This window comes from Hippoglossus hippoglossus, chromosome 12 (genome assembly GCF_009819705.1).
Source record: "Hippoglossus hippoglossus isolate fHipHip1 chromosome 12, fHipHip1.pri, whole genome shotgun sequence".
NCBI lineage: Eukaryota > Metazoa > Chordata > Actinopteri > Pleuronectiformes > Pleuronectidae > Hippoglossus > Hippoglossus hippoglossus.
The window spans coordinates 4,494,965-4,505,859 of record NC_047162.1 but is presented as its reverse complement, the minus strand read 5'-3'; the positions used below and the strand labels follow the sequence as shown (position 1 = coordinate 4,505,859).

General features: G+C 40.6%; 1 protein-coding gene across 1 annotated transcript; it reads right to left on the bottom strand.

Moving 5' to 3' along the window:
* Positions 1-706: 706 nt before the first annotated feature.
* Positions 707-8,655, bottom strand: LOC117772185 (MOB kinase activator 1B). The gene is made up of 6 exons (XM_034603159.1): positions 8,350-8,655; positions 7,049-7,215; positions 5,649-5,742; positions 3,849-3,982; positions 2,928-3,091; positions 707-2,799 (listed from the first exon to the last, which is right to left on the bottom strand). The coding sequence occupies exons 1-6, from the start codon at positions 8,361-8,363 to the stop codon at positions 2,722-2,724; spliced, it is 651 nt and encodes a 216-aa protein (XP_034459050.1). The 5' UTR covers positions 8,364-8,655; the 3' UTR covers positions 707-2,721.
* Positions 8,656-10,895: the final 2,240 nt, after the last annotated feature.

Here is a 10,895-nt window from a genome sequence, read left to right as displayed (position 1 = left end):
ATGTGCTTCTTATGGATAAACATCAGCGCTTTCATTTTGTTGAACTGGATCTAATAAAGTGCTTTGTAGACTTTGGGGCAGTTTAATCTATAACACAGCATTATATTTTATAAACCTAATTGTGTGCAAAAATCTTAATCTGCTGTTAACTGGGATAAGAAGTGAATTATCCCACTCTTACTTGTAATGGAGTAGAAGTAGCAAGTAACTTAAAATGCTAATTCCCAAATCGAAGTAACTAAAAAAGTAAAAGTACCACTTATAGTCGTACACTCTTAATATAACGTTATAAAAAAAAAACATATGAACATCATTCAAATATTGTAGAAACTCATTTTTTTAAAATAATTTAGGATAGTTTCATCTAAAGTGATGCATGTTTATCTGATAAAATATAAGTCATGTGAAAGATTACTATCTGTATAGCTAGAGTTGGTGGTTGGAGTCCATCCCAGCTGACATTGGGTTAGAGGCCAGGAACACCCTGGACAGGTTGCCACGGTATCAGGGTCAACATACAGAGACAAACAACCATGTTTTTGGAGTGTGGGAGGAAGCTGGAGAAACCACAGAGACACAGTGAGAACATGCAAACCCGGGATTAAATAGCACAGAATTGAAAAACTCTTGGATTTGCATGAGAGTACCGTACTTCAGTAAAGCGGCTGCACTGAGCTCACAGGTAAATAAGTCAACAGAAAATTCATTCAAAGAGTCAAGACCACCTTTATTCGCCTTGTAAACAGCATCAATCAATTCAGTAGCATTGAAAACCCCTACCAAGCCATTATTTACAAACATTTCATCAATTACTACAGTCGGGGAGGGAAAACTGTAGGCAACAGGCTATGTGACGCATTTCATAAGGATGAGATGCTTTCAGGATGACCCAGGTTCTATTACATTTTCATGTATCTGATCATGAGCAGTAACATTCATAGTACTTAGCTAAGGAAGTGGTAACAGGTTCAGAACAATTAAAACAAACTAAAAGTTTATATCCAAATGGAGGGATGGGGGAAGCAGCGTCTAAAGCAAATCTATGCGTCCTTTGAACCAAAAGCTAGCACCCCATGCTCTTTGAAAATGACGTTTAAGACAGTTCGCACACCCTCAGTACTCAACATGGGTGCAATAAAGTGTTACACGTATCAGATATAAAATGTTCACATCACCTTTTCTCAAACCAAACCCCAATGAGAAGCACTTTTCTATTCTTAACATACACCAGAATTTAAGCACTAAAGGAAAATGAACATCAGATATAAAGTAGGAACGAGCCGCGCACTATAATCCTTTTTTTAGTGTTTTAGTGTCAAATATTGCATAGTAACCTACACTTTGAGATCTGGGGAGGGGGGGTCATGCATCTGCTGTTCGAAGCACAGCGACAAAACGAGTCAAACCGTACAAAAGCAGAAGAAATCTCACTTGTGCCATATGGATGATTTCAGAGGAGGTTCAAGCAGTTCAACATTCATTTGGGGGAAAATATGAGAGGAGACTAAATATGATCAGTCACATGGTACAGCTTCTCACAAAGCACGGTCTATGCAGAATAAACATTCAGGCAAGAGAGGTCAGGGGAATTGTTCAAAGTGCTTTTATGGCTAGTGAGATACCAACGGACGCCTCGAACTCCAATTCAAAATGCGGTTTCTGCTCGACAGTGGAGGCTGCGACACAAGTAACTATTCTACTGACCCTAATATACACTTTAAGGTTTTAGATTCCTTGCGGACATTTTCTAAAACACGTGTGTCTACTTAAAAGTTTTGGGGGGAGAAACTAGTTCACAGGAACATGTTACTAGGAAACGCTAAAGGTTTAAGTTCATTTTCAGTCCCCGCTACGACGTGACGATATTCTAGCCTCATCTATACGTCCTTAATAACATTCATTTATCATAACCTGCACAGCACAGTTGGCAAAAAGACGTAACTAAATAAGAATATGTTTGGTGAGAAGGTGGTTTTACAGAAAAAGAAAATCTTTTTTCAACCCAGTTACAGTACAAATAGAAAAAGGGTCTAAAAGGGAGTTTAGAAACACAGAAAAATGACAAAGGAAGGAGGAGGGGAGAAATTTTAACGCTGTGTCCAGTGTGTCAGTGATATATGGCCTTTATCTTCTTACAGTTCTCACTGTTGATATAGGGCAATTATGAGCCATGCTAGGCACTTAGGGTTCTTTTGTATTGACTGATGCGAACAGTCGCAAATCACGACCGAGCTCCTTCGACGTAGCTTAATGAATAAAATAACCAGCTGAAAAGGTTGGCTTAGATGCCATGACACCAACAATACCCTATTGTAATACAGCAACTTTACTTCCCCTGCGTTCTCCCCTGCAGGTGAGCTGGAAATCTAAGAGCATGGAAATGCCTCATGTTGCCAGAAATCTAGGTGATAAAAAACTGTGCAGTATAATAGAAAACTAATGTGTCTCTAATATCCTAAATGTAAGCCGTGACTGAACACTGTTTAGTTTTTTCATACAGCTAAAACCTTCTTCTCTTATATGTTAATCTGTGGTTTGTTCAATTATCCCTGATAGCATTAGTCCTGGTGCCTTAAACCTATCAAGACCCTTCCTTCTTCCTGGCCCTTTTAAAAACATTTCCCCAAATGGAAATATAGTATATACTGCATACGTACAGCCAGGGTGGGGTGGGTATCTGTGCAAAAACTAGAAGACCAATAAAATAAGGATGACAGCTGTTTATCTGTCCTTGGTTGTCAGTTTTTCAATCAGCTCCTGTAGTGGGACCAGCTCTTTCCTGTCAATGAGGTTGAACTCCTGAAAAAGACAAAGGAGAGGGAACTAACATTATCACATGATACAAAAAAACAGAACTGTTTGTTGCTGATATACTGCGTTCGTTTAAATTAAATAAAAGCCAAAATCAAATGTGAGAGACTCCTCACCTGAACAAAAAAGATGAAGTGTTTGAATGACGTGTTGAGGTGGGCCTCCTCCTGCAGCTGCATGACAGAATCAAAGTGCTGGTGGTAGATGTGGGCGTAGACTCTGAACAGACGCTTGAGAATGGTCTTCGCCACGGACATGAAGTTTCGCTTGAAGGGGACACCTGGGGAAGGAGAGCGCAAGAAAGAAAAGCTGTTCAGATCAATATATAATATATACATATACACACACAACAGAAGATCACTTATTTATGATATAAGGTGTAATGTGCTGGCAAGGGGATAGAAGTCCAGGGCTGGTGTATTGACTCAGACTGTCTGATGCTCCCAGGGAGGAATTGTAAAGTCTGATGACCGCAGCCAGGAATGATTTTCCGTGGAATGACTTCAATTAAATTACAACCAAAGATACAGATCATTTCAGGGATACGGTTGAGGGATTCCCAAGATTTGGGATTTTCTAAATGCCTGAATATTGTTAATATTTTACAAATTGTGCTTGGTTTCTTCAGGCAGAGCCTAAATAAAAAAATAAAAACAAAATATATATGTTATATACAAATATAACAATGTTCCCTCAAGCGGTGAATCACATCTTTTTTTGTTTTTTTTATCTCTGTTGCTGCTGGACATCTCACGAAGCTCAAAAAGCTCAGAGTGATCGAGGCAGACGCAGCCTCACTGAAGTATGTTCTCTTGGATTGAAATGTTATTACAGGCAGGCCGGAGCATGATTTGAGGGAAGTGCAAACACTCATGACTTCAACAAGGAACCACCCTGTTGTATCAATGTGTTACACGCTCATATGCAATTCGGACATTTTTACAATGTTTAAATACAGAAAAGCAGTAATACATCTATTGATCGTGGCTCGACGAAGCTTCGAAGAAACCAACCAGTAAAACAGAAACCAAACCTACCGATCTTTGAAGGGAAAAGTGTCTCATCGTCAAGCTGGTCTTGCACCCAGGTCATGAGGTAATCAATATACTTAGGAGCGGAACACTTGATGGGCTTCTTGATGTTAGTTCCATCTGCCCAGTGGTACTCGTACCTACAGGAAACACAGATGACGAACATTTGTAATATACTTCCATCTAGGTTCACACTCATTCACCACTGATGTAATTCAAATATATAACATAACAATTCCTTATAAACATGTCTAAAAACGACAAGATCTATGTTATATAATTTGTTGACTTGTGTATTAAAATTATCCACATTTTGGTCGCATTTTACTCGTCATGTCCACTTTACTTGTACCTTTGTCTGTCTCTGCTATAACTTCAGGGGCAGACAAGGTATGATGAAGGAAACACACTGCTAGCCAGTCAGCTGTTCCTCCCTTCCACTGTTTGTATTGGTCACTCATAATGGATGATAAGTGATTATTATTCGTTGCCATTTGTTGTACATTCTTTAGCCAAAGTTCTCCCAGTCAAGTGTGAACAAGGAGAAAAAAAGATTATGGGACAAAAATAGTGGTGAAGATAACAACTCCCATGATTCCACACTGCTTCACAACATTATCAAACTAGGTCTTTATTATTTGGACTGAAAGACCAGTGGCAGTTGAAGTTACCTACTGTATGTTTGATGTCAAATATTATTGTAATTTCAATTTTAATGAGAGAGAATGGGTGAGGCACGAAGCAAAGGGCTGGGTCGGAACCGAACTAACAAAATACTATTTTTGATTTTCAGCACCTTCCCATATGAAGCTTTCAACCTCGCAGATTTCAAACTGAATATTATGAAGTAGAACAGGACACTAGCAGATAAAACATATGCTGTTTTCATACAAGATATCTGGAGAAAGTCTACACAATTGGGTCCAGACATTCTCCAGAGTTTGCTTTTTACACATGAATGCTGCAGGAGATTCTCTGCTCAGATGCGTTCACAACAATATAATAATTATAATAATAACTTTATTTGTATAGCACTTATCTAAACAAGGTTACAAAGTGCTTTACAAAAGTCCATGGCAAAAAAATGAATGAACTAAAATAAAAGGTATTCAATTCAGTTCAATTTTTAGGGCCAAATCATAATTATGATAAGGTCAAGACCTTGAAATTTATAGAGAAACCCAACAGCTCCAACCATGAGCAAGCACCTTGGCGTCTGCGGGGAGCAAAAACTCCTTCAACACAGAATTCTCTGGTACATTGAGGTGAGGGGTGGTGCAGCAGGTTCAGGCAGGACGTAACTAGTATTGTGCTGCAGAGATCAAGTGTTTATTCTTACAGCACATCCACACCTGCATTGGCATTTATCACATGCTCTTGACATCTTTGTTGGTGTCTTCTACTTGTATGGCAGCTCTTTTTCATCCCGAGATATATTTATTCTCTTTGTTTCCGGTTTTCTGACTGTTGCGCGTTAGAAACGTCATCAACACACCTACTTGCTCGTGGAGAATCCTGCGGAAAATCTCCTGCTCTGCTCTGACATCAACTCATTTGTATATTATCCAGAACAAGTAAGGGCACTTGTGAGCTGGCCAGAGTAACTCCAGAGAACATCTGGAGCCTCTCACTCAGACATTTGTGTTCTCGTATACAGCCCCTCTGGATAATGTCAGGAGATTACCCGGAGTTCAGGCCATAGACCCTGTGATCGGTGACGGCCGATACTATTTCGATGATCGGCCCCAAAAAGCCCGATCGCAACACCCTTAGTTAACGTGCACGACCTAAAACTATATAACTTACTTAGGACCAGCAGACATGACTGGGCAGCTTTCCTCTGTGCAAAAGTCTGTGATGGTGCCATACAGCATGTTGATCTGGTTGAAGAAATCCACAGCTGAAAAGGCACAAAAAAGAACATATTTGAATCAAGTGCACATGAAACTGAAAACCATGGAAGCTAGTAAAACCACTGGCATCACGTTTCTCTGGAGCGGCTGACCCTTCCCACTTCACTGCCCAGCAGCAGAGTGCAGACCAGTGAACACTCCACTTATCTGGCACAAATTGTGTTATTGTCCATTCCCAGGGGCATATGGCCAACTTTGGCTTTCCATCAGTTTGAGAGATCCATTTAAAGGGTTGGCAGTGTTCGTGCTGGTGCTCTGTTTGCTAATCTTAGACAAAAATACATACTGTGCAGCTGATGTGGCATATGGTTGGCATATGTTTGGCCAGCTCACTTCAGTAGTTGATTAAAGTTTCCCCCTGTCCCCTCTGGAGACACTTTAGTCCCAAACTTTTGTATTCATAGCTAGTTGGAGGTTTAACAATGATAACCACACTAACAACTAGTCAAAATATGGTTTTCCCTGACAGCCACCAAAGTAATTGTCACTACAACTGATATTTCTCAGGGTCCAGAGCTGTATGTAAAGAGACAGCTGAGCCACAGGACATTAGAGACGCTAAACGGACACAGAATAAATTTGTATACACGCTCTCTTTCTCCCTCTGCTGTCACTATCCATTGCAGACAAAAAGCCAAAAAGAGAATCTAAACATTTAAGTGAACTGCTTCTTGTGTGAGAAGATCATTCATTTAAACTGAGCACTTTAAGTCTAACTTGTCCTAATTCTGCAAGTTGGAGCAGCTTGTTTGACTTGACTAACAGTCAAATCACAGAAAAAGGCTCATTTGATGATGCATCAGAACATTTATTTTGTCATGTTTGTCCCACCAAAATTAAAATCTGAATGACACTACTTGCGTTGCACTGTAGTACAGTGTAAACGGCTTAAACAAAAACGTCAGCGAGTAAGGCGATCTGACGTGAGAGGAAACGAAGCCTCCGCTGACCAGCCATTTGTCTCAATTCAGAGGAAAGTAAACAAGGCTCTCAGCACAGACAATAAAGTCTATTTAACATTCACAGTGGTTTTTCCAGCATGAACGCTCATGGTCTTTGGTGGGAATGCCAAGATCTCACACCCCGGTGCTTCACTTCACTGATTCTTTATGTGGATTATTTGAACTTTCAGGAACAGGACTACTGAGAACTTTAACAGCAAATACAAAGACTATGAGGAGACTGACGAATGGAAAAAAAGATTGCGTGAGGGTTGGGTCAATCTTCCTGGAATCTGAACCAAAAAAAGGGTGTATCAAGGCAGAGGAGAGGTGAAGGAAACTTGGCACTTACTGTTGACTGCGACCCATTCATTTAAGTCTTCGCCCTCGGGCAACATGACTGCCATGCGCAGGTTTCCACTTCCCAGTGTAGCCTCTGCATGTTTCAACAGCTCGTACTGATGAGAACCCTCCGGGATATTCTTCTTGGGCTTGAACGTCTTGGATGAGCGGTTTCCACTGTAATGAGTCACATTTCAAAGACAAAGACAAAGACAAATGGTGCGAATTAACATGCAAGGAGTCAAATGATCGGACAATTTGTGAGCTTGCGAGGGCCAAGGTGCGGGCCTCCTGGCGACAAAATATGCAGATCGTCTAAATAAGCCGACCGAGTTACAGTTGAATTGGTTGGTTTGGCAGAATTAATTAAGAGTGGGGGGGCCAGAACAGTGTGGCTCTCTGTGTATGACGCTTAATGAGGTCATTTGGAGAGGTACTGTATTCAATCTCTCTCACTGGCCCATTAAACAAGCATTCTTGTGAGTCATCACAACATGGTAGGGTACATACCAACACTGCTGCTTTGATTAGAGATATGACATCTGCTAATGCCAATCTATACAGAGGATCATGTCCTGGGGTAAAATATAGAATATAGAGTCTGACCATTTATGAACAGATCACCTCAAACCATTAGGAGCAAATCAAATATGTCGATGATAAATATTTAAAGGATGATTTTATGTTGGTTTTTATGCTGTGCAACGCTAAGGAAGTGACGGAAGTTTGAATCAGTTTCTTCAATGTACCATAACAAAAGTGGCATAAGGCAAAATGAGGTGATCTAATTGGCAAATCACTTTCTATGGTTATGTGTTTTTAACTCAGCTCTTCGTTCTCAATGTACCTTAAACACAGTGGTGTTAATTTGATTAATTACTGGATCAGAGATAGATCGCCGGGTTGTGTCATATCGGTGCTGGATAAGCCCGAGGTAACAAAGTGGTGACACCAGCAGATACCCAGGCCCGACAGTGAACCTCACACTGTTTAATCTGCTCTCGTATACGTGCTGAATGGGTTTAAGATTAAAGCCACTGGATGGGCTCGGCTACATTAAACATCCAGTTACACTGACAGTTCAGCCGATGATGATTGTCTTTTAAAAAATCGACAGAAAGCTAAAACGAAACACATCAGACATCCGAGGCGACTCCAGGGTGTAGTCGCAGCCCGTACTATGCTGTGGCTCGCTAACTAGCTCGGTAGCTAGCTAGCTGGGTAGGTGTGTTGCAACGCTGACATTGTGTAAACAGTCGGGCCGGCGGGCGGACAGCGCAAACACTCATCGCACGGTTTTGTTTTACTCACAAAAGAAAGCTCATGTTTCCCCGCAGCCCAGAAGACAAACTCTCCTGGCGAGCAGCTAACGAGCAGAGAGCAGGCAGATCCAAACTCTCCGGTCTCTCACGTCCCCGGTTCTGCTCGGGCTTCCGTTACTGGTCCGTATGAGGAGAAAATCCAAAAGTAACTGTTCCTGTGCCTGTTACAAACAGCTGATGGGAAGGGAAGCTGGTTAATTTGACAGACAGGCTGCTGGTATGTACGCTGAGAGGCAGCAGCGTACTGGATCTAGAGCGCACTTCTTCGTCTGACGCCCCGGGCACGTCACACGCAGCTCTGCCGTATGCTGCCATCTAGTGGAATAACATGGAAACTGTAATATTTCCAAATACGGTCTATGGTAGCAACCAACGACTTTTTTCGTTATTGATTAAACTGCTAATTGTAATTTAGTTTATACATTTGATGAATTGTAATTATCTATCTATCTATCTATCTATCTATCTATCTATCTATCTATCTATCCATCCATCCATCCATCCATCCATCCATCCATCCATCTATCTATCTATCATGCATCCATCTATCCATCCATCTATCCATCCATCTATCTATCTATATGTCTTTTTTTCAGATTTGATATTTATCCTCTAAACAAATAGACTACATCAATAACACGTCAACACCAACGTTTCAAGCTGGATTTACACTACGGATTACAGAGGCATTGTTGGGTAAATGTTATGTGGCCTGGTTTAACAAGGACGACACTCAACATCAAAATCTATGGAAAACCTGGAATACTGACTATTGGAATGTAAAGCCTAAAATTTCCAATTTCTCCCAAACATTAAATCGACTCTGCGCTGGCAACAGCCAGTGGCCGGATGTATTATGTTTTCGGGTTGTCCATCCGTCCCATTCTTGTGAACACGATATCTAAATCTGACTCCTCCAATCTGTCATAATTCCACTAACTCTGCACCTTAGCATATTTGCACTATTGCACACACTTGCACTATTGTTTTCCTTTTTTTCTTTAGGTGTATATATATATTTTAGATATATATATTTTATTTCTATTTTAAATTTTGATATTCTATTTTATCTTATTTTACTCTATATTTTTTCTGCTTGTAATATTCGGAGCATTGCTATAAGAGAGCCTGTGACCCAAGCATTTCATTGCAAGCGACTGCTAAATGTAATCGTTGTGCATATGACAATAAACTCTTGAATCTTGAATCTTGAATCTTGAATCTTGAATCTTAAAGAACGTCCTGAACTGAATGGAATTTGGTGGTCAAAGGTCAAGGTCAGCTCACATAATATACATTTTGGATCTTGTGAATGCGACATCTCAGGAACACATTGAGAGAATTTCTTCAAATTTGCTAGAAACATTAAGTTGGACTCAAAGATGAACTTGTTTGATTTTGGTGGTCGAAGGCCAAAGGTCAAGGATTTAGTGACCTCATGTTCTAGTGAACTTCACACATCATCAACACTCTGTATTTATTTTAAGTAACTGATGTTCAATTATACCCTTTGAATATTTTGAAAACACACTTTTGACAGGAAGCTTACTTCCAGATTCTGCACCTATAGAGAACTGTAATATCACAGATAATACTGTTTCACAACATTATAACACATCCTTGTTTAAACTCTCAATCGGTTTTCAGACAGGAACTCCTGAGGATGTCCCCTCAATTAGGTCTGGACTTTCTCTGGAGTTTGTCCTTCACACTTGAACAACGCAGCAGGAGATTCAGGCGAGGGGTGGTGCAGCAGACAGAGACGGGACGTAACATGAATTTCGCTGCAGACATCATGTATTTTTGTTAACAACACGTTGACACCTGCCCTTATCACCAAACACTCTCTTGACCTCGGTGTCTAATAATACTATTTCACAGCATTATCTATTATTTATTTTTGTATCTATATTGTATGGAAAGCACTTTTAGTTGCATATCTTGTATGGAAGGTGCAATACAAATAAAGTAGTTTATTATTATTATTATTATTGTTATTATGATTCTTATTATATGCGTGCAGCACCGTGTTTCATTCTGAGATATTTGTATTCTTTGTTTTGTTTTTCCATCTTTGCATCCGTTGCGCGTTAGAAACGTCATCAACACGCCCACTTGTTTGCAGTGAATCCTCTGGAGGATCTCCTGCTGTTTTCTCACATGGGCTCATCTGGCCATGTTCCAATTTTTGGAGGCGCCGGCAGGGGAAAGCCCGGAGCCCCTCACCCAGACATTTGTACTCTCACTTACACCCCCTCCGGAGAGTGTCCGGAGATTATCCTCAATTCAGTGCACGTCTGGTCTGAAAGCGGCTTTACTATCTGATCTCTCGCTTTCTTTGGGAATGCAGGTATCCAAACCAACCGCTGGTGGCCGCTGTTTAACGTTTGCTCATATCGAAACCAACAGTGAGGCCTTCAGGTGCACCATGTTGCCTTCAAGTGCTGTCGTAAATATGACACAGTTATCACGCTGTGTTTATACAACCATTAACATCTCTGACAGAAAATGGTTTTAAATTCCAGATCAAAAATT

Coding starts and splice junctions, on each gene's coding strand:
- LOC117772185 (XM_034603159.1), bottom strand. Junction 3,983..5,648: donor GTCATGTCTGCTGGTCCTAA/GTAAGTTATATA, acceptor TGTTTCCTGTAG/GTACGAGTACCACTGGGCAG. Junction 3,092..3,848: donor ACTTTTCCCTTCAAAGATCG/GTAGGTTTGGTT, acceptor CTCCTTCCCCAG/GTGTCCCCTTCAAGCGAAAC.